The following is a 23,138-nucleotide window of genomic DNA, read 5'->3' as shown; positions in this document are numbered from 1 at the left end:
AGTACTGCAAAATGGGTGGATTTGTCACTAGAGGGATTAAGACTTTGGAGACAGCCAACAAACTACAAGATTGGAATGGCCAGATGAGGTTATCTTGAAATTGTTGGTGGGAAATGGGATGATAAAAGAGTCTGGGAAAGGAGGGAATAGTAGCGAAGGACAGAAAACCCACATGAAACCTCAGAATGTCAGATGATCAGAAAGGGAAAATAGGGATCAAGTATAAAGATTAGAGTCAAGGGTAGGAGCTGAATCTCATGGACAAGCTCACACAGAGTTTGGAAATGGGGCAGAAAATGCAGTGTCAACAGCAAGAAAATGTTGATTGGGTGGAGGCTGGGATGACGGGAAGGGAGAACCTCAAGTAAAGTGGCGACTTGCTTAGGAGCTCTTTGCAGTGCTGCTGGAAGTGAGGGCAAATAGCAAGAAGTACATTATGTTGCGTCCCGTAACTCATCATTCCTCACACCTGGTAACATCCAACACAATTTATCTTCATGAACTAATTTTCCATTTTCTACAGATGCAATAAAAGAGAGATATTTTTGCTTTTCCTCTCAATACATACCATAGGCTGAAGAACAACAGCAGAATGACAGTGGAAAGAGATATGAAGCAACCAGTTTGAATGGTTTCTATATTGCAGCTCCACTGACGTTGAATACAGCATTTAAAGAAAAAGTCACAATGCTGAATACTACTGAGCCAGATCTATGTGCTGAATATCAATCTCTAAATGATATCAAGGTTGATAGAAGCAGACAAGCTTTTTTGTTGCTGCTAAATTCAACTTGCATTCAAATACAGTCACATAAATGCTAGCTGCCTTCATGTAATTTACACAAACACTCAGCCAATGTTTGAGCCCAAGCAGATTGTTGGCACTTTGTCTGAGTACAAATGTATGTGCAACTTGTTGATATATGCACGTGCATGCTCGGATGGGGCAAAGATATCATCCTGCTGTTTATTGCTGCAGTTTTCGAGTTTGTTGCAGAATTCCCAGGGTGGCAGTTTAGTGCAGCACAACACAATGTTCACTGAAACATACTGACTGATATTACAAAGTCACTCTCACAGAAAATGACATATTTGGTATGTGATGTTGCACAAACAACAGTGATTACTTACCAGAAAAAAAGCATGCATTCAAACCAGGTCATTCACCTGACCACTACTTAAACAGAATGAGAAAACAACCGAAGTACAAGATTGTCATTCTTTTGAAACTGGGTCATCAATAGCTGAAGCATTCAAACCATTCTATGAGTAGTACAAGGCATTAATTAATTTTTCAATACTGGAGTAAATTTCAGCAATCTGAGGGATTGTATGCAGAACATACTCAGAGATAAAGGCCTGAAATATCATGGGCTTGATAGACTTAGAAGTTGCTTTCAGCTAGGAAGCATACTATAATTGACTTAAGTTCCACTGCTCTAGACAAATGGAAAAGAAAAATCAGACAGGGATTATAATGTAGATAACTGAGTGACACCCCAGGTTTCCACTTGAAAGCCACAGACCTGCTGTAACACAGCCAGGTCACAGAGCCAAATTACATGTGGCAAACTTCTGCAGAAAGGAGTGGACATGCTAAAATACAAATCTAGAAGTAAACCCTCCCAAGACAGTATCACAACATGATTGACATTATTCTTATACTAATGAATAACCCTTAGAGGATTGCAACACATGAAGCATTTGGCTTCCAATATTTGGGATTGTTAGCCAAAGCTTATATACACTCAAAAATCATTTTTCTTAATAGGTTTCTTCAGTTGCCAAAAAAAATTAACATCAGGCTTAAAAACTTTCTAGCATGTAATAAGCCTATAGCACAATTGAGTGGTGTAACACAAAAGCTCCAAAACATTACACAAGTTATTTCAGTATAACTACTTCAGAGTAGACCATGATTATGATCATATTACATTATTTAAACTACACTGCTTGATGACAACTGTTAACTGTTCATTATGGAATAACGTAATTTTTCAACCAAAGATATGGGAGAAAGGCAAATATTGGGCTGGATTTTCTGGCATGACAATTCCATCTGTAACTACCTAGTTCAGGATTCCCACACAAAAACAGAGTCCCAAACTTCCTGATGGATTCTTGCCGACTATTTTGCAACTATGCTTCGACTCTGGACTCTTTCACCCAGTCCAGTAGCAGTGCGTCAATATCCAGCAGTTATGCTGGAAATGCGAGAGAGAGAGAAAGTGAGAAAATGAGCAACAAAAATACCTCTACGCAGGAAAATCTTAAAAGCACAGCTGCTGTGCAGAAAACAAAAGATTAAGCTGATGGATCTCATTCAATCTCCCTTTTAAAATGCAGTAGGACAGAGTAACACTGGTCTGTGTAACGTTATCTTAGCCAGCTGTCCAAACTTCACAGTACTTTATCACCATAAGACAAATAGCTCTCTTTAGAATGCAAGATCTGTTCAATCAAAATCCAAAAAGTTTGATTAATACAAACTGAGACATTCACAAAGGCTTCCCAGAAACAGTCCAATAAGCACTTGTTAGATGAAGCTTCAGTAACTGGTAAACTTGAGAACATGCTCTTTTTAAAGCACAAGATTAAAATAAGAGTAAAAGTTACTTCTGAAAATACCCTCGCATTGATAAAACTTATTTTGCTGAGCATTTTTTTTTAACTGATATGTTAGTGCTGCTTAAAGAAAAACTAGGTTATCTAGGTTGCAAGTTATCTTTTTCCAAGATCCTCATACTTTATTTTTATTGTTATATTACTGTGAGATTTTCTCTTTTTCTGCACATTTTCATTGTCTGTGTGCATCTGGCTTTCCAAGTCTGAGATTCTCAAATATGCTACATTCCTTAAGATCAATTTCACACATTAACTAAAGCCCCAAGATGACAGTTAATTCCATGGACCTGGTGGGAGGCCATCTTTCTGGTGTGGTTGAAGGAAGAACTGCTGTGTGGAAGTAAGAACACCAATAAATGAACAGGACAATGGTGAAGGAGAGATAAAAGGGTGTGACAGTAGGGAACAAAACAATCCCTGCTTGTTACCAAGTTGGGCAAGCGTTGATGATGTTGGAAGTGATCAAAGACAGGAATAAGTGGGGTGAGGGAATGTTAGCAGAAGGACACTTGAATAGCAGGGGCAGTAGAAGTAGAACTGACAGAGTACTAACACCAAATACAGTTGCTTCTTAATTAGACTTATCCATATGATTTGACATTAACCACTTTACCAAGTGCCGTTCCCATAATCAAGTATTTTCTGAGAAAACATATGGAAAGAGTAAAGAGCACTCAAAATTATGGAGTTGTCATTTTGTTTTCAGTTTAAACATAAAAGTGATCGATTTCATCACAACGTTGAATTTCAGTCGCTGGCATTATCATTGTGAATCTATGTTCTTTTGTAGATTTCATGTCTTTTCAACCCAAAATATAAATAAAACCCAAAACGTAGCTTTACACAACCAAATATTCTAAGATTTAATTATTTTAAATGTCCAGATCTCCTTGCTCACCAGCACCTTTAAGATCTTTTCATTGAGTGTCTATGTCTACCTACACAGACACAAACTCATAAAGAGACATCTTTTATATTGCATGTTACACATGCAAGTTTCTACATCACACAAAACAGTATAGAGGGGAAGAATAAATGTCATTGAGAAATTTCCCAAGAAACAGAATCCTCAGGATTTAATCAGTGACAACTGGACACAAGCAAGCAGACTTGCAACAGCAAGGCTTTGTGGTGTTAAGGCGCATGTCATTTATAAACTGCAATACCTGAAATAGATAACGTCTTCCCATTGGTTGACCTACTACAGAAAATACACCAAATATTAAGAGTGTTTCAGAACCAGTTCATAATTTCATTAAAGTTAAAATGTCAACCAAATTACAAAATTGCATTAAGAAAATTGACTCTTCCATGAGTTAACTTCAGATTCTCCCACAATAACCACCATATTTCAAAACAACTTGAAAACTGAAAACTATCACCATCCCATTTCACGTTTTCAGCAGTTAAACTGGGCAGGCAGAAAGAGGACCAAATTAAAAAATAGTGCAGGGGAAAGAGGAGAATCTTGGCCTGAAGTTGAAGAGGTCTCTTTCAATTCACTGCCATCATCACCTTCCATGGCAGTCAGTAGGAATGAAATCAGCAGCCAAAAAAAAAATTGAAGATTAAAAGCCTATGATTTTGCCACTACTAAAAATAATTGCACTTGCAAGCTTGGGAACATTAGTACAAACATGCCATTTTTCATCATCTTGTTTTTCCAGAACAATGACAATATATTGGAAGATATCAAAAACATTTAAAATATGTTAATCATTGTGATGCAAATGAAGGAGCAATGAAATCTCTGTTCTTCATTCCATGGGAATGTTTCAAAAGGATACGTCCTTGCTCAATGAAAGTAATTGCTGTTCTCAGGTTCTGGGCCATACGCAGCTTTACCATTATAGTGGGGAGACGTCTCCTGCAGAAAAGACCACAATTTTGTTTTTATTTAACAACACAGAATCAAATGCTTATTGCACCTTGAAGCAAATATCACCCTCTTTCAAACTGTCAGTGACCCAAGCACAAGAATTCAGTCATCTATTTGTACAGCTGTGAAGTTGCCAAAAAAAATCTAGTACAAGCTGGTTCCCTCAATACCTTGGCATTGAAAGGACACAATTCTTACTGGTAGCCATACCAACCAAAATGGATTAGTAACTGAGGATCTTATTCCAAAAGAGTACCAGAGTATGCCAGTCAGCACTGCAGTCTCTAAAGCGACCTGAAACTCAACCACATCAGATTTCTGATTCACAACTACCCCAATCGAAAGCTACTTGAAGCTTTATATATCCCGGGGAGTCTTTTCCCATTTGTGTTGAAAAGCACACATCCAATTTTTTTTTGAAAAGAGAGTTGACATCATCAAGTTAATGACTTATATTGGATACCAGCAGCACTTTTGAATACACAACTGTCTTATGCAACAGGCATCAACGACTGCTGAATCCATTTCCTAAACCTGAGGTTAACTAAATGTATAAAAAAAGTCCTTAAGGTGCCTTCCATAAAGGAAAATAAAAATGCTCCAAAAATCTTTTTCAGGGACATATCAGGTATTATACCTTCTATGCAGCCCTGTAAAAATCACTTGGGCCTCGGCTGAATTTTGTGAGAAATGCATCACATCTAATCGTTATTCCAGACACAAACCGAAGTTCCTGCCAGTGTTCAGAAATGGGGTCCATGAAAACAGAAAATGTCATCAGTCATGGCAGCATTCGATTCAGAATACATGGAAAAAGTATGAGAGATCGGCATTCGGCAGAACGTTTCTTCAACATTATAATGCATCATCCACAAACAAAGATAAAACCACATTGCATACCCCTTCGAGAATCTAAAGCCATACACAGTCCTTGTAGTCACATGGTGCTCCCTCATATTTACTGTAAAATTCCTTGATCTGCATACACTATCTGCACCACTTGGCTCTCCACATTTAATCATTTTCATCCATGTTTTCAACCATCCATTTCATCTATCCATGTTCTTCATGGGTGTTATTTATGTCAATTATTCTGGTCAATGTGCAAGATCATCGCTGAATTGCCACAAACATCTCAAAATCCTCTCGATTTGCTTATGGAACAACCTCCAATATACAAACCAATAGATTAAACAATATTAATAAATGATTTATTTATAAAGCAAGAACACTTTACCTATTCAATTATCCATTGCACCTTTTAAAGCCTTTCCTGAAGTTTAAACTAAAACATTCCAACCTCTTCAAAAAGTGATTCGATTTGGGGAGTGAAACTTGGATGATACAGGGCAAGCATCTGCAGTACATCTAATAACCAGAATTCAGTAACACAGTTCTCTTCTTTGAGTAATAATCCTTCAGTGCCTTCATTTTGTTTTAAACTTCCTTCAAATAATTTCTTAGAAAATAGGTGAACAAATGAATAAAAAGTACACATCTTAAAAGGGAGGCTGCGTATGAATTCAAGTATCAAACAACGAGCTGTAGCTTTTGCTCTGTACCATTTGATCTTTAGAAAACATTAAATAAAATCAGGGCAAGAGTAGGTGTAATGGAGGAAGGGAATAGGGATATAGAGCACAGACAACTGAGACAGGAGCAGTAGAAAGAGGAAGAACAGAGCACAGGAGAAAACGGCTAAATTATGTTAAACCTGGTTAAGAGGCTCAGGAATCAGTAGCTCACAAATAGAGCAAATCCAAACAAGCAACTGATATTACAAATTTTGAGAAATTTATCACGATGATTTTTTTAAAAATAAAAACAAAGTTGGAAAATTCAGAATGAAGACTGAACAAGTTCCAACCACATTTCTCTTGAAGGATTATAGAATCTAATCAAAGAATATATTCAACACAGATACAACTATTTGACTCAGCAGGTCTATGTCGGTCAAAAAATCTTTTTTTTAAAATAGGTTTCTGTGAGCAATGTTAACAGCACTAAATTTTTAAAAGTGCATTGATTGAATTTAAATAAGAAGGACAAAGTAAGTGGCAGGAAGGTAAATAAACAAGGACATGAGAGAAACCAGAACCAGTCATAAACCAGAGCAAGAGCAGGAACCAGAAAGTGGAGAAGAGAAGGCAGCAACAATATTGAGGGCTTGGCATAAATCCAGCTGCATCACTGTTCACATCTATGGTTTGCAGCAAATGACTGCATAGAAATCAGACTTCTGCCAGATTTTGAGTTTGCAAAGTCCAATTGACTTGGGCAGCTGGCAGAGAAAGAAAAACTGAAAATCTACTAGACTTCAGAAACAAGTGCTAAACCGCCACATGCACTTTCATCATCAAGTACGAATGTAGAACCAAATCCAACAATATAACTGCCAAATTTATTGACTTCAAATCAATAATCCATGGCTTTTGGATGAGTTTGTTTAAACTGAAAAATACAGCTAAAGAAAAGCACTAATATCTTGTCAATTGAAAATAATAGATCAAATTGATAAATAAAGAACAGCCAACTACACTGTTAAATAGTGCTATAGGATTTTAAGTTATCTACAGCATCTATGCTCTCAGTTTTGCTGTCATCATTTTTAATTGACCCTCTATCATCATAACTTCTACCCAATGTTTCCAAGACCAAGTTATTTTAGCAACATGTTTATGGGAGCATGCTTATGTCACATAATGTGTAATAAACATCCTTATATTATCCCATTAATGAATGAAAGGACAAGACAACACCAGTACTGAATATGAATCGATTTCACTGGGAACAGAGAGAGAAAACAAAACAGGTTTTTCATGATTTCAGAACGTCCCAAAGCACTTTGCATCCAACTGCTAATGTGCAGGTTTTGCCCATCTTATTACTGGTTACAAGGAATTCTCATACATTTCAGTGAACAATTACTCCACCCTGGACTCTGTCCAAAGTAATCATTAATTCATACCTGCAGAAGATGACGCTGACACTCTCTCACAGAGTTGTAGACCCTGCCTTGTAGGGATCAAGCCCAATGAATATCTGGAAATAAAACATGAGAAAGTTCAGTTAAATGATTCCAAGAAATGAATATCAATCCTTTCCCACATCTCTATTATATAGCTTTCATTGCCTGAAAGCATCATTTACCCTTCGACTATGACTGACACAAAACAATCATGTCACAAATCATTGCTCAGCCTGAACACATTGTCCTGCCCTCAACATGCACAGGGATGTCAGTTTGTTTACATTTTGCATTTGTGTTTTATCAACCCAAATTAATATTGAGCAAAAGCACTGAATACACCAGGACCTGAAAAAAAGAATGCTCGTACAGATCTCACTTCATAGAATATGCATCATCAGGTCTTAAAAGGACCATCTTTCAAAATGCAAAGCTCGAAAGATGTCACACTGTATGATGTGGAAAAACTTATGGGTGGTGTGGTGGCCTTTAACTCTGGAATACAGGTCACATTCCAACCGAGGACCACTGGAATTCAAATTTCTCCATTGCACTTCCAAGAAATCAGTGTGCAGAGAATTAATCACAAGCAGGACATACCTAGAGCGTAAAGCTGTTCCCAAATATTTTCAAATCTCATTCAGAAAGCTAAATGCAACAAAGGAACTGGCAAAAATCATCCAAACAAATACAGTCTGCTAAAGAGGAAGCTGGGGCATATGGAAGGATGTTATCAGAGGGACAGAGGAAAGTATATAAAAGTTTCTTTAATTATTAAACTAATGACATTGTTGACAAATGGGGCATTTATTTTCTGTGATAAGATGGTGCTGGACCTACTGAAACCACCACAGTCCACATGCATTGATGTTAGTTTGGACGTTATGGGATTTTGACTCAGAAATAGTAAAGGGACAAGGTTATGTTTAAGTCGGTATTGTAGAAAGCAATAGCACTCCTCTGCAACTGTTGCCCTTGTCCTTCCTAACTATGGAAACAGTGGTTTTGGGTGCTACAGCCAAGGAACCCTATAGAGGTCAATGTACGGTTCTCTATCCCATATACAGTAATAGAATTTGTATCCACTGTTTCAATACTTTGACCAAACCTTCATGGGCAATATTTTCAACTTAGTTGTCAGATGTGTACTAATTCTGACGTCACAAATTTAATAGCTGACAATATGAAATCAAGCACAAATTCTGACACTTCAAGAAGTTTGAGTCACAATTATCTTTTATAAATGCATCCAACAGGCTTCATTTAAATAACCAAACAATGCCTTAAATAACTTCATTCTCAAAGATGATACATATTTTATGTTGAAGAAATATTGACTTTTGTCTTTCTCCCTTCCCCAAAGTTTAAACATGAGCAGAAGGGTTATAAAGCAAAAACACATTTACAGGGCACTGTTCACACATCTCAGTATGTCCCAAAACACTTAATAACCATTTATTAAGTGCAGTCACTCTTGCACTGAAGGGGGTGGTTTATGAGCAGCGAGGTCTCAAACAGCAAATCAATGATCAAATCATCAGCTTTTGGGCAGTGTTAGAAGTGGTAAAAAAAAATAACTTGCCTCAACTGCAAGATTAATTCTTGCTCCCTTTGAATAGTATCACTGGTTTTTCTTCAAGAAATCCTCAACGAGAGCTCTTTAATGTATTACCTGAATGACAAGAGAGAGGTGCGCATCTCCATGGGACGTGATTACAGTGAATCCTGAATTGGAACTCAGATCAATGCATTTAACTGACCAATCTAGGGCCATGACAAGAAAAAGCAAATATCTCTGGTCAAACCCCTACTATCATACCTTTCTACTGATAGATGACATACTAATTTATTTGGATTTCACTATGAAGTCTCCCTTACCAAGAGTCATAAGAGAGCAACCTTCAAGAACCATCATTTTAGCTTCATTTCCTCCCTTGCTCAATCTCTTCCTACCATAGTCTCAACTGTTCCAACATCTTCTGCCACTCCCCTGCTTTCAAGCCAACTTGCCTCATCATCGGCATAGATATCAAGTCACACTATATCTTGATCCTCCACCATGACGTCCCGTGGGACATTTCCATCCAGCCTCATTTCAGGTCCAACAAACCCCCATCCTTCAACATCCTCCTCCACTGTCTGTGCAGAGCTGTTCTTACTCTGAACAACTTCTTAAACTCCATTCACTTCAACCAAGATATTTTTATATATTCTGGCCCTATCTGCTGTTGTGTGGGATAATATGGAATTTTCTTCCACGTCCAATAAATCCACTACCTCCGATATAATATCACTCAACACCCTAACCTCTCCACTTTTAGTTTTCCCAAAGGGATTATTTCTGTGCATTCCTATGGCAGGGTTACCTAATACAAGAGGCCAGAGGATAAATGAGAGAAAGGAGTTTTGATAGAGATCTGATGCATCCATTTTTATTTCACCCCCCATCCCCACCCCACCACCACCACACACAGTAGCTGATATCTGGAATGCATTGCCAAAGGAGGTGGTATAAATCAGATACAATTACTACACTTAAGAGGCATTGATACAGACACAAATTGATTTATAATTGTCACGTGTACTGAGGTACAGTGAACAACTTTGTTTTTGCATGCCATCCATACAGATCATTTCATTACAACAGTGCATTGAAGTAGTACAACTGCAAAGCAATAACAGAATGCAGAAGAAGTGCAGTGCAGGCAGACAATAAAGTGCAAGGCCACAACAAGGTAGATGGTGAGGTCAAGAGTCCATCTATCATATTAGGGAACCATTCAATAGTCCTTATAACAGTGGGATAGAAGCTGTCCTTGAGCTTGGTGGTATGTGCTTTCAAGTTTTTGTATCTTCTGCCCAATGGAAGAGGAAGAAGAGAGAATGTCCGGGGTGGGTGGGTGTTACGAGTGGGGAAGACAGATTTGGAGGATCTCAGAAGTAAAGGACTCTGAACACAGTCTGGCAGAAAAGGATTTTATTTACAAAGACAAACAAGGGAAAATGGTAACAGGAATAACACACACATGCACAGTTATAGCAAGCATGGGAAAATCACAACAGGGGTAAAATACATACGCACACACACACACACAATAAACTGGGTACATTCAAATCAAGGAAAAGTCAATACGATACCCACCACCCCCTTGACTCAGTGCAGGCAAGGCTCTATGCTCCAAGGGACACTAACTAAGATGCTCCCAACCCCTTTAACAGTGCACACCTCACCTACGATTTCTCCAGCGCCATCCCACGGTCCGCGGCCTGGAACGAAGCAGGGTGAATCCCTCAGAGCATTCAAAGAGACTGAGCCAAGCACATGTGGCACTCTTTATAGTGCTGGAGGGCTAGGGGGTCCAGCCCAGGTGATTTACAAAGGCCAATGGCCCGGTGCCAGCAAGGACTAATCGATCACAAATCCAATGGCCCAAGGCCAAGTACAAAGGTGCTTAAAGGGACCAATGGTCAGGTGTGCGCTGATGGGTGGGGTGGAGCCGAACTTTGATTGGCAGTGGTGGGTCTTTCGACAGGTAATGGGTAGTGCTGTCACGTGACAGCCACGACCCTCCACAAAACAGTGGGGTCTTTGATTATGTTGACTACTTGACTGAGGCAGCGAGAACTATAGACTGAGTCCACGGAGGGGAGGCTGGTTTCCGTGATGTGCTGAGCTGTGTCCACAGCTCACTGCAGTTTCTTGTGGTCTCAGGCAGAGCAGTTGCCATACCAAGCCATGATGCATCCAGATACAATGCTTTCTATGGTGCATCGATAAAAAATTGGTGAGGGTCAAAGGGGACGTGCCACATTTCTTTAGCCTCCTGAGGAAGTAGAGGTGCTGGAGAGCTTTCTTGGCCATGGCATCCACGTGGTTGGACCATGACAGGCTATTGGTGATGTTCATTCCTAGGAACTTGAAGTTCTCAACCCTCTCAACCTCAGCACTGTTGATGTAAACAGGAGCATGTTCACTGACCCCCTTCCTGAAGTCAATAACCAGCTCTTTTGTTCTGCTGACATCGAGGGAAAAGTTGTTGTCATAACATCATGCCACTAGGCTCTCGATCTCCTTCTGTACTCCGACATCGTTATTTGAGATATGACCCACTACAGTAGTATCATCTGTAAACTTGTGGATGGAGTTAGAGCAGAATCTGGCCACGCAGTTGTGAATATATGGGTGAGTAGAGCAGGGGGGTGAGGACACAGCCTTGTGAGGCACCAGTGTTGAGGATAATCATGGCAGAGGTGTTGCTGCCTGCCCTTACTGATTGCGGTCTGTTGGTCAGGAAGTCAAGGATCCAGTTGCAAAGGGAGGTATTGAGTCCCAGGACTAGGAGTTTGGAAATGAGTTTTACTTGGAATTATAGCATTGAAGGCTGAGCTGTAGTCTATAAACAATAGTCGAAGATAGGTGTCTTTACTGTCAAAATGCTCCAGAGATGAGTGTAGGGCCAGGCAGATGGCATCCACTGTAGACCTGTTTCAGTGGGTCAAGGTTGTCTGGGAAGCTGAGTTCATGTGTGCCTTGACCAGCCTCTCGAAGCACTTCATGGTGGTGGGTGTCAGCGCCACATTACCTTATTTTCCTTAGGTACATGGATGATAGTGGTCTTCTTAAAGCAGGGTGGGAATCTCAGATTGAAGTAAGGAGAAGTTAAAAAAGTCTGCAATACCCCACCAGCTGCTCTGTGCAGGATCCGAGGAGACAGCCAGGCAGACCATCCGGGCCAGATGCTTTTCCACAGGTTCACTCTCTCGAAGACTGTTCTGGACATCTGCCATGAACTGTCGGTTCAGGTTCATTGAAGGCTGTCGGAGCAAGGTGGTGACATTCCATTCCCCTTCTGTTCAAAACGTGCATATAGTGCATTAAGCTCATCAAGAAGGGACGCACTGTTGTCAGCGATGCTTCCTGACTTCACTACAGTCATCCTAATCACTACACTTTAGCTATGTGTCTGTGATACTGCTACAAGTAAGTTTTCCATTGCACCTGTGCATACATGTACTTGTGCATATGACAGTAAAACTCAACTTTAACTTTGTTTTGTAGCACATTTTTGGCGTAACTGACGGCTGATCTGGGACGTGATTTTTGGACTGGTATTGTCTTTTGGCATCCCTGATAGATTACAAAGGTTATATCTCAATTTCTTGCATAGGTCAGGGTTACCCGATTTGAACACCACAGTCCTGGACTGCAGTACGGAGCGGATCTCCCAGTTCATCCAGTTTCCGGTTTGGGAACACCCGCATTGACCTCTTCGGTATACAGTCCTCTACACACTTGCTGATGAAGTCCATGACAGTGGTGACATACTCATCTTGGGTGGCTGCTGAGTCTTTGAACATGGACCAGTCTACCAACTCAAAGCAGTCACATGGAAGCTCATCAATTTCCTCAGACCAGCACTGCACAACTCTCTGTACTGGATCCTCCTGTTTCAGCTTCTGTTTGTATGTAGGAAAAAGGAGCACAGCCTGGTGGTCTGATTTACCAAAGTATGGGCAGGGGATGGCTCAGTAGGCATCTTTGATGGTTGTGTAGCAATGAAGAAGGGTCTTTGGGCTCCTGGTGGGACAGGAGACATGCTGGTAGCATTTTAGTAACACTCTTGAAATTGGCCTGGTTGAAGTCACTGGCTGTGATGATAAGGGCTTCAGGGTATCCCATTTCAAGATTGTTGATCATGCTCATCACGCTTGGGGTGGGATGTAGACTGCTGTCAGGATAGCTGGTGAACTCCCGCAGCAGGTAATACGGGCGGCACTTCACAGTTAGATATTCCAAATCAGCTGAGCAGGAACATGCCAGGACCGTCACATCCGAGAACCATGAGGAGTTGATTAGGAAGCAGACCCATCTGCCTCTTGCTTTGCCCAAGGACACCGCATGGTCCATCCAGTGAATTGAGAAGCCCTCAGATTGTGGTGCAGTCAGGTGAAGCAGGTGCACTCAGGTGAAGCAGGTGCAAGGCACATTTCAGTGAGACAGGAGCATGCAGCAGTCCCTCGTTCCCTTTGATAGGTCAGTCTTAGTCTTAGTGAGCAAATGGGATTAATGTAGATGGGCACAAGGGTCGGCATGGACGTGGTGTGCCAAAGGGCCCATTTCTGTGCCGTATATCTATGACTCTATGATATCCACCATTCCACTAAGCTTCCAATTGCAAGTAATGCAGCTGATGCAGTCCAATCCATTCCACAATTCAAAACCCCAAGCACTCCTATTTAATCAACACCATCCTCTGTTTATGATGCAGCCTCCTCTACACTGGCAAACCAACTCAGATCGGGTGATTGATCACTTTCCTCAACTCTGTTCAGTCTACGTGCAGCTGAATTTTGGAGCTTCTCAAATCATATCATTTAATTCTCCTGCTCTCTCATGGATCCTCCTGTCCTCCGCCTTAACAGCATTCAACAAAAGCATCTCGTCTTTCAGTTAGAACTCAATATGGGGATCAATTAACAGACCATAACAGCCCCTCCCTTTGAGCACAGCACCTGCTTAAACAACTCTGCTATTGCCCCTTGGAGCTCCTCCGAAACCATATTTTGTTTTTACTTTAACTTTCGCTGCTCCCTTTAGACATCATTTTTTTTTTTCATTTAATAACTCCTGCCTAAATTTCCTGATATATAAACTTCCTTGTTCTTTCTTCTCTTACCTGCAAAGTTTAACAATTCTAAAACAAGGAACTTAAATTACATAGTCCTTCTGGCCTCTGCCGCCTTTTAACAAAATAATGGCTGATCCTCTATCTCAACTCTACTTTGCCAACAAATCACATGTTCTTTAACACAAACCTCCATCAGTCCCAGCCTTTAATATATTTAATGACTGCCTTTGGGGTACAACAATCTCTAAAGATTAACAATCCTCTGTATGTAGCTATTCCTCTAACTCAATGCCAAATATCTGACTAGCTTATTACAACCAACAAAACATCAAAACAGATACGGCCAAGGTGGAGAAACTGGGGAAATGGAATGGAATTCTTACAGGGTGGGAGGAGATATCATGAGATAGCTGTGGGAATCAGTACACTAATAATGTATTTTGGTTGCAAGCCTCTCTCCTGAGATAAAGATAGTCAAGGGCAGGGATGAGTCAGCAAGTGTAGGACCAGAACCAGGATAGGACTCCCCTTGTCCTTACCTTCCATCCCACCAGCCTCCATGTTCAATGGATCATCCTCAGTTATTTCCAACACCTTATTGAGACTGCACCATCAGACCACTTTGCTTCCCCTCCCCTTTGGCACACCATAGGGACCAATCCCCTAGCACCCTGGTTCTTTATTTCCATCTCCATTAAGCACTCCCCTTCTTACTGCCTGAAGAAACACCTGCCCTTTTACCTTGTCCCTTCCCACCATCCAGGAACCCAATCGGTCCCGCTGCTGCAGTAGCAATTCGCATGCACTTCTTCCTCTTTCATGCTTCACAATGTGATCTCCTCTACATTACAGAAATTAAATAGAGATTTGGTACTTTGCAGAACATCTCTTGTTTGGTTCACAAAGGGGATCCTGAGCTTACAATTGCCCATCATTTCAATTCTCCATCCGATCCTCGCCTCTGAAACTGCTCCAACAAAGGTCAAAACAAGCTCAAGGAACAGCACCTCATTTCCATCCAGGCACATTGTAGCCTTCAGGACTCTATATTGAATTAAACAATTTCAACCACCTCATCTCAGTTTTTTTCTCTCCATAGATGCAGCACTCTCTTTTGTTTCAGGTTTCCATATCTCACAGTTCTGGTATGTTCTTAGGTGTCTCATTCTCTAATTGCCCTCTTTCATTTATTAACTAGATAGTTCCAAAGGGACTATATTGCCTGGACAGGCATGATCTCCACCACATTACAGACATTCCCGTTGTCATCTCTACCTCTGCCAGTAAAACACACTTGTTTCTCTCTCCAGAGAATGCTATCTGACGCTGAGAATTTTCAGCACATCATTTTTATTTCAAATTTCCAGTTTAATTTTCAATTACTAATGGTTTTAGGTTTGGTGTTGGTGGTGAATCTACCAGAAAGCATCATGAATGTCTGTTTATCATATACAGGATCTAGGTAACACTAATCAAAATAAGGATTCTTTAACTACATTTTAAAAGTCGCAATGGAAATATTTTATGGAATAACAATAAAATAAATTGAATAATAGTCCTAAAATTTATTGCTTAAGTGCAACTTTAATATCAAACTACAACAGAAACACGCATTTACATGCAAAGGTCCCAATCCAGAAATAGTGCCTGTTAACCTCCACTCTTGAACACTTGCCAAACTACAATTATTATTCTACCTTAACCTCTATTTTGAATACGTTGTGGTTTAAAGTGGTACTTACAATGCGTCATGAGAGTTTCAGTTGAGCATGATTAAAAAAAACATTTGTCTGTCATCTTTCCTTCAAAACATGTGACTAAATATGTGCTAACTAGATTTTCAGGTACATAGGAAATAAACTTCAAAAACTTTGGAAGGAAATCTAATAAAATCTCTAGCTATGACCCACAGAAAGCAACGCATTAAGGGACATGTTAAGACACTTTAAATTTCATCAGATGTCACCCAAGCTTTAAAAAGAAAACACTTCATTCCACAATTGCATCAACCACTCCAAGTTTAAATAAAGCATCACACATAAAGTCTGTCCTCATTTAATTTCTTTCTGGAATAACAAAATTAGAAACCCATACCAGATATTTAACTCCTTTTACTCCTCCCTTTGTTTATCCAAAAAAAAAATTTGAATACCCATAAAGAAATTTCAGTCACAGTTCCCACTCTAATTCTTTTTATATATAGTATGCATGTTCAATTCCACAATTTCAGTATAAAAAGGCATATACAAAAATGCAAAATACTTTGTTCTTATACTGCCAGTAAAGCTAGTTAGCACAGAAAATAAAGCAGTGATTCTCAGTATTCTTCATCCTTTATACCAGAACACATTGCACCAATAAGGCACTTAGTTTAGAATGCGTCTTTTTCACTTTGCTATAGTTTACACTATCTTGTGTATGAATCATGATGGAAGTTCTGGAGTACCATGAGAGAGTTTGTTAATTTCCAAGTTATCAAATTAAGGTCCGTGGAAAAAGGAAGAGGGGCTACAGGCTTCAACTAACAAAAACAAATCTGTTCCATCAACCCATATGATCAGAAAATTGATGTTCAAGAAAGCCAGATTTAGAACCAAGGTTGACAGTAATCACCTTGAGATGCAGTGTCTGCCATTAAGGAAGGAACACTACAATTTTGAGATCCTACATAGATAAGAAGCCTACAACTAATATTACGGTAGCTTATGGACCAAACAAAACAGTTGTTATCTGGCATCAATACATCCTTCCAAACTACCCTCTACAAAATTAAACGTTATATTTAAAAGGGCCATCTTGTCCTTGGTCACAACATACAGTGGCATGCAAAAGTTTGGGCACCCCTGGTCAAAATTTCTGTTACTGTGAATAGCTAAGCGAGTAAGAGATGACCTTATTTCCAAAAGGCAAAAAGTTAAAGATGACACATTTCTTTAATATTTTGAGATTACTTTTTTATTTCCATCTTTTACAGTTTCAAAACAACAAAAACGGAAAAGGGCCCGAAGCAAAAGTTTGGGCACCCTGCATGGTCAGTACTTAGTAACACCCCCTTTGGCAAGTATCACAGCTTGTAAACGCTTACTGTAGCCAGCTTTGAATTCTTGTTTGGAGGATTTTCACCCATTCTTCTTTGCAAAAGTCTTCCAGTTCTGTGAGATTCTTGGGTCATCTTGCATGCACTACTCTTTTGAGGTCTAGACACAGATTTTCAATGATGTTTAGGTCAGAGGACTGTGAGGGCCATGGCAAGCCCTTGAGCTTGTGCCTCTTGAAGTAGTCCATTAAGGATTTTGAAGTGTGTTTAGGATTGTTATCCTGTTGTAGAAGCCATCCTCTTTTCATCTTCAGCTTTTTGTTTACAGACAGTGTGATGTTTGCTTCCAGAATTTGCTGGTATTTAATTGAATTCATTCTTCCCTCTACCAGTGAAATGTTCCCCGTGCCCACTGGCTGCAACACAAACCCAAAGCATGATCGATCCACCCCCCGTGCTTAACAGTTGGCGAGGTGTTCTTTCATGAAATTCTGCACCCTTTTTTCTCCAAACATACCTTTGCTCATTGCAGCCAAGAAGTTCTCTTTTAAACTTCATCAGTCCACAGGACTTGTTTCCAAAATGAATCAGGCCTCGTTTAGATGTTAATATGCAAACTTCTGATGCTGAATTTTGTGGCAAGGATGCAGGAAAGTTTGGAGAAAAGAAAAAGGGTGCAGAATTTCATGAAAAGAAACACCTCTCCAACTGTTAAGCACGGGGGTGGATCGATCATGCTTTGGGCTTGTGTTGCAGCCAGTGGCACGGGGAACATTTCACTGGTAGAGGGAAGGATGAATTCAATAAAATACCAGCAAATTCTAGAAGCAAACATCACACCGTCTGTAAAAAAAAAGCTGAAGATGAAAAGACGATGGCTTCTACAACAGGATAATGATCCTAAACACACCTCAAAATCCACAATGGACTACCTCAAGAGGCACAAGCCGAAGATTTTGCCATGGCCCTCAGTCCCCCAACCTAAGCATCATCGAAAATCTGTGGATAGACCTCAAAAGAGCAGTGCATGCAAGACGGCCCAAGAATCTCACACAACTAGAAGACTTTGCAAGGGAGAATGGGCAAAAATCCCCCAAACAAGAATTGAAAGACTCTTAGCTGGCTACAGTAAGCGTTTACAAGCTGTGATACTTGCCAAGGGGGGTGTTACTAAGTACTGACCATGCAGGGTGCCCAAACTTTTGCTTCGGTCCCTTTTCCTTTTTTTGTTATTTTGAAACTGTAAAAGATGGAAATAAAAAAAAGTAATCTTGCTTAAGATATTAAAGAAATGTGTCATCTTTAACTTTATCCCTTTTGGAACTGAGGTCATCTTTTACTCGCTTAAGTATTCACAGTAACAGAAATTTTGACCAGGGGTGCCCAAAATTTTGTATGCCACTGTACTCCATTTCTGAAAGTCTAAATTGACATAACCTACCAGCAGCACTCCAGGGCAGTCCAATATTTGTGCAATTTTTGTAAATTATTGGTCAACAAGCCAGTCCAACCCACAGCAACTTCCTCGATTCCCAGTAGTGAGATGACCAACTACGTCAGATCTAACGTTAGGCAATGAAAGCTGACCGTATTCGCATGCTTTGTGAAAAACTGATAGGAAACAGCACAAACAGTCACAAGATCAAATATTACTTCCACCATAAAAGCAAAAGGGAACCTTTCAGCTCACTTTATCCATTCATTCAAAAAGACCCTATACACTTATTCTACCAAGCAGAGCATCAAACAATTGCACAATTAATTCCAGGTTTCTCTCCACTCTTCTTCCTGGGAGGTCAGTCCCATATATTCATCACTTACTGGACAATCTTGGACATCAAACTAAATTCTTTACTTGAAGGGAGACTGGCATGTAACAAGGAAGGAAATGTGCTTTTATTGGAATTCAGTTGAAAGATCTGTGAAGGATACAGTAACAAATCATAGTACTACAACAATTGGAGGCAATAACTATGTCAGGATCAGAGAATGTTGCCAAGACAGAACAACAACCTGAAAACATTACTTGAAGAATCAAAAGGGCATGTTATTCAAAGAAAAGCTACTGGAGACAATATTAGCAAGACAATCAACCCAAACTGTTGACTCTGTATGCGTCCCCACAGATGCTCCAAAACTCAAGTATTTAAAGCTCTTCCTACTTTGTTTTCCAGCACCAATGTTTTTGCTTTTTTATATCAAGACTCTGCCCTCACTCTATTGAGTCTTTCAGCAGGCATTGTACCAAATGTTCTTATTTGATGCAGCCACAGTTTTGGGACAATGGGCTTTCCGATGGAAATCCCGCCATTGAGTTCAATAGAGTAGTTGGCAACTTACAAACATTGGCCCAACTTTAAAGCCAGATCTGCCTGGCACATCATTACAAGTGAGAGGATACTGATAGACTCCATGCAAATACTAGAAGACTGTGCCAAGCATTCTGCAGTTACCTCTTTTTGGCACAATCATGATATTAGGTCAATTGTTTTTCATATGGGAATCCACTAGGTTTTTTTTGGAAGAAAGATACCAGACATGTCAAACAGCAGCAGTCTAGCTCTGTTGCAGTTTAACCTGCCTGGTATCTCTCAATTTCTCTTTTGGAAAAAAGTGCAGCATTTCTGTGGAAGAATTAGAAGATTTGGAAGAATTTAACATTTCTTTTATATTTTATTTTTATTTTTACAGTGTGGTAACAGGCCCTTCTGGCCCAACGAGTCCGCACTGCCTATCTTAAACCCCAAATTAACCTACCCGTACGTCTTTGGAATGTGGGAGGAAACCTGAGCACCTGGCGGAAACCCACGCAGACATGGGAGAACGTACAAACTCCTTACAGACGGCGACGGGAATCGAACCCCGATCGCTGGCGCTGTAATAGCGTTGCACTAACCGCTACGCTACCGTGCTGGTATCATGATACATTCTTCTTGGGGAAGAGGAAGCAAGCAATATTTGACAGGAACATTATGCAGGAATATGACAACTTTGAAGTAACATAAATGGCAAACTCAAAAGTTCTTCAAAAATGCAGCATAATTCAATTTAATTTAACTGCTTAACTTATGTCAGTGAATCAAAATTTCAAGTTCAAATCTCTCCTAGACAGTTGGAGAGTCTTTCATTTCCAAATCTATTATCAACTCCTGCGTTTGAGTCAAGTTTGTTCAGAACAGACAAGAGCTCATAGAAGACAATTCATTACTGGCAATATTTCACCACACAATACATCACCAAAGTTCCATACAACAGATCCCAAGAGATTTTTTTTTAGAAAGAAGATTTGCAAAAGCCTGGCATGCAAGCTCAAGAGGATGTAGCTAACACTAGTGGATCAGCAGTCATACCTTAAAAATATAAGGAGCCAACTTTATTACCTACCCAGAGATCAATTTTATTTTAACTATAAGGTATATTCCCTTCCTGCAGTGTGATAATTGTTGTTATACGAGGATAGAAACACAAGACCAGAAACATTTTTATAGTACATTTTGTGTGAGAAACATGTCCAAGTGGGAAGAAAATTCATAAAAGATTTGCACTCTGCTTATTATGTAATAATTTCAAATTTAAAAATATGTTGTATAAAGTAACACTAATTATCCACTTGGATTTACCAGATGAAAACCACTAAAAACTACGAAAATTAGTTGAAAATATTATGCTCTCAAGTACTGTTGAGCAGTGGCTGAAAAAAGACATTTGTATTCACAAATACATCAACCAAGTTTTTCAAAATTTAAGTTCTCACCTCAGAAATACAAATGACATACACCAAAAACTACTCGTCCCTATTTGTTGCACCAATTTCAATTTATATGGTGTTTTAACATAGAATAACATCAAGTTTTTCAACAAAAAACTGATGCTACATCAAACAGATATATTAGGACAGAAGCTTAGTGGAAGGTTTTCTTTTGAAAATGAAGGGCGAGGGCGAGGGGATTTACTTTGCAGAAGTTCAGAATTTAGGCCACCACAACTGAATACATATGGTGCAGCAATTAAATTGGAGGATGCTCGGAATGCCAGAATAAAAAAAAATAATGCAGGGAAGTCTATTTTATAAGCAACTTGTCAACCAGAAGAATATGTCACACAAGAACAATGAGCAAACAGGATTCAGAATGAATTTGCAATACCTTGTATTTAGAGAGAGCAGCAAGGAAAGCCAGCTTAAAATATATTGAGTTAAGACCGAAGGGAAAGGCAATGAGTGTAGGTTGAGCAGCAGATGTCTCAAGGTGAGGTGGAGATGAAAATAGGTAGTGATGCTGCTCACATCAAGTCAATTGCGAACACAGTTATGAAGAGTATGGCCAGTTTAAAGTTGCTCGTGTGACAGATAGAGCCAATGGCTAAGAAATGCTGCTCATCACGGGGTCTGAAAGTAATGGTTTTGGTCTTCCCAATATTTGGTCAGAGAAAATACTTGTTCCTGTATTTCAAAAAGTACAGCAATTTAGAGGGGAGACAGCAAGATAGAAGTATAACTGGAAGTCATCTGCAAACATGTACCCTTTTCAGACGATGTTACTTGGGACAGCATGCAGATCAAAAATAGGAAGCGTCATGGGCAAATCCCTTAGGAGACATCATTGTTAGCATGCATGGACTGAAAGAGAAAAGTGATCCTTTGGCTTACAATGATCAGTAAGAAGGGAGTTAGACAAGTAGAGTACCACCCACTGGAGGAGGGAGAAGAGTGGAATGGTCAATTGTGTGAAAGATTGCAGGCATTAGATGATCTTTCTCACCATCATAAGTTTGATCAGTCATTTTGGTACTGTGGCAAAGCAAAAAATCTGACTGGACAGTGAGAAAAGGAACTATGGTTAGAACAGGTATGAATTTCAGAGGCTGCAACCTGGTGAAAGGAAAAGAAGGTTTAAGGAGAAGCTATAGTTCACAAGGACAAAATACTCGAGGGATAGCTTGACGAGAGGAACAATAGCAGGTCTGAAGAACAGGGCAGTGTTCCAGAAGAGGAAACCATTAACAATATCAGATAATTGGGGGCCCACAGGAAGTTGGGTGGTTACTGATGTGTTGAGAATAGAGTTGAGGAGACAGGAGACAAGGTGTTGATTTCAGAACAGGCATTGGGAGATGGGGGAAGAAATGTATGCAAGAAAAATGCAAGTCTGGTGACTGGGGCAAACAAAAAAAAAATGAACCCAACTGAGATTATTCCCACTGCCTTGCAGAATTCTGGAAAACTGAGCAGTTTTAGCAAATGAGAGGAGGGACTGGTCATGTTTCACATGGAGCAGCCAGATCAGATGGCTAGAGTAGTCCACCATATCTGTTGAAATCAGCATTCCTTCAGCACAAGGGACAAAAGATGAAGACTGTACCAGGCAGAGGAGCCAGGACAAGAGAGAGCTGTTGTCTTAATGGGAACTGGCACAAAGGTGGATGCAACACTTTATCAAAAGACACTTGTCCAGTTTTGAATTTGAAATCGCAGATTTAAATGAATTGGGAACCAGCCTTCTCGATGGTAAAATACAGAAGGAAACAAGGTTGGGATGGGGCATAGGGGAAGAGCAATAGAAAGAAATCATGAGAGATGGTCGTGACAAGACACGAGCAACCAGACCACACAAATCAAAGTCATGAGCATAATTGGGACTATGGGTTGAAAAGGGAAAGATTAAGGTGGGGTAAGACGACAATGAATTCAAGAGGACAGAGGGAAACTTGAATTGAAGTGGAGATTAAAGTCCATGAGGATCAGAAATCAACTTCGTGAAATTATCCAAATGAAAATCATGATCTTTGGGTCAACAGGAGAGAACGAGGATTTTAAATGAGTGGGAAAGGGACAAAAACAAGGGAAAAAGCTCAAATGGAGGAGATAATGGCAAACAAGAGGGTCAGAACAAGGTACAATTTGGTGACATTAATCACCATAGCAATCTGAGTGGGGTGAGTGGTTGAATGTATTGCCAAGGGAGGCAGTGTTTAGAGGAAAGGCAACATTAACTATTGACT

At 39.9% G+C, this 23,138-nt stretch overlaps 1 protein-coding gene across 2 annotated transcripts in view; it reads right to left on the bottom strand.

The window, feature by feature from the left end:
- Positions 1-23,138, bottom strand: part of imp3 (IMP U3 small nucleolar ribonucleoprotein 3) — a 173,489-nt gene that overhangs the window by 95,989 nt on the left and 54,362 nt on the right. For both annotated transcript variants that reach the window (XM_052012455.1, XM_052012456.1), the window contains 2 exons: positions 7,481-7,546; positions 4,413-4,501 (listed from right to left, as the gene is read on the bottom strand). In XM_052012455.1, coding sequence (XP_051868415.1) covers positions 4,413-4,501; positions 7,481-7,546 — 155 coding nt within the window. The remainder of the gene's footprint in view (positions 1-4,412; positions 4,502-7,480; positions 7,547-23,138) is intronic.

Source organism: Pristis pectinata, chromosome 3 (assembly GCF_009764475.1).
Source record: "Pristis pectinata isolate sPriPec2 chromosome 3, sPriPec2.1.pri, whole genome shotgun sequence".
Taxonomy (NCBI): Eukaryota; Metazoa; Chordata; class Chondrichthyes; order Rhinopristiformes; family Pristidae; genus Pristis; species Pristis pectinata.
Note: the sequence above shows the minus strand (reverse complement) of the source record. Positions and strands in the feature narration are given on the sequence as shown.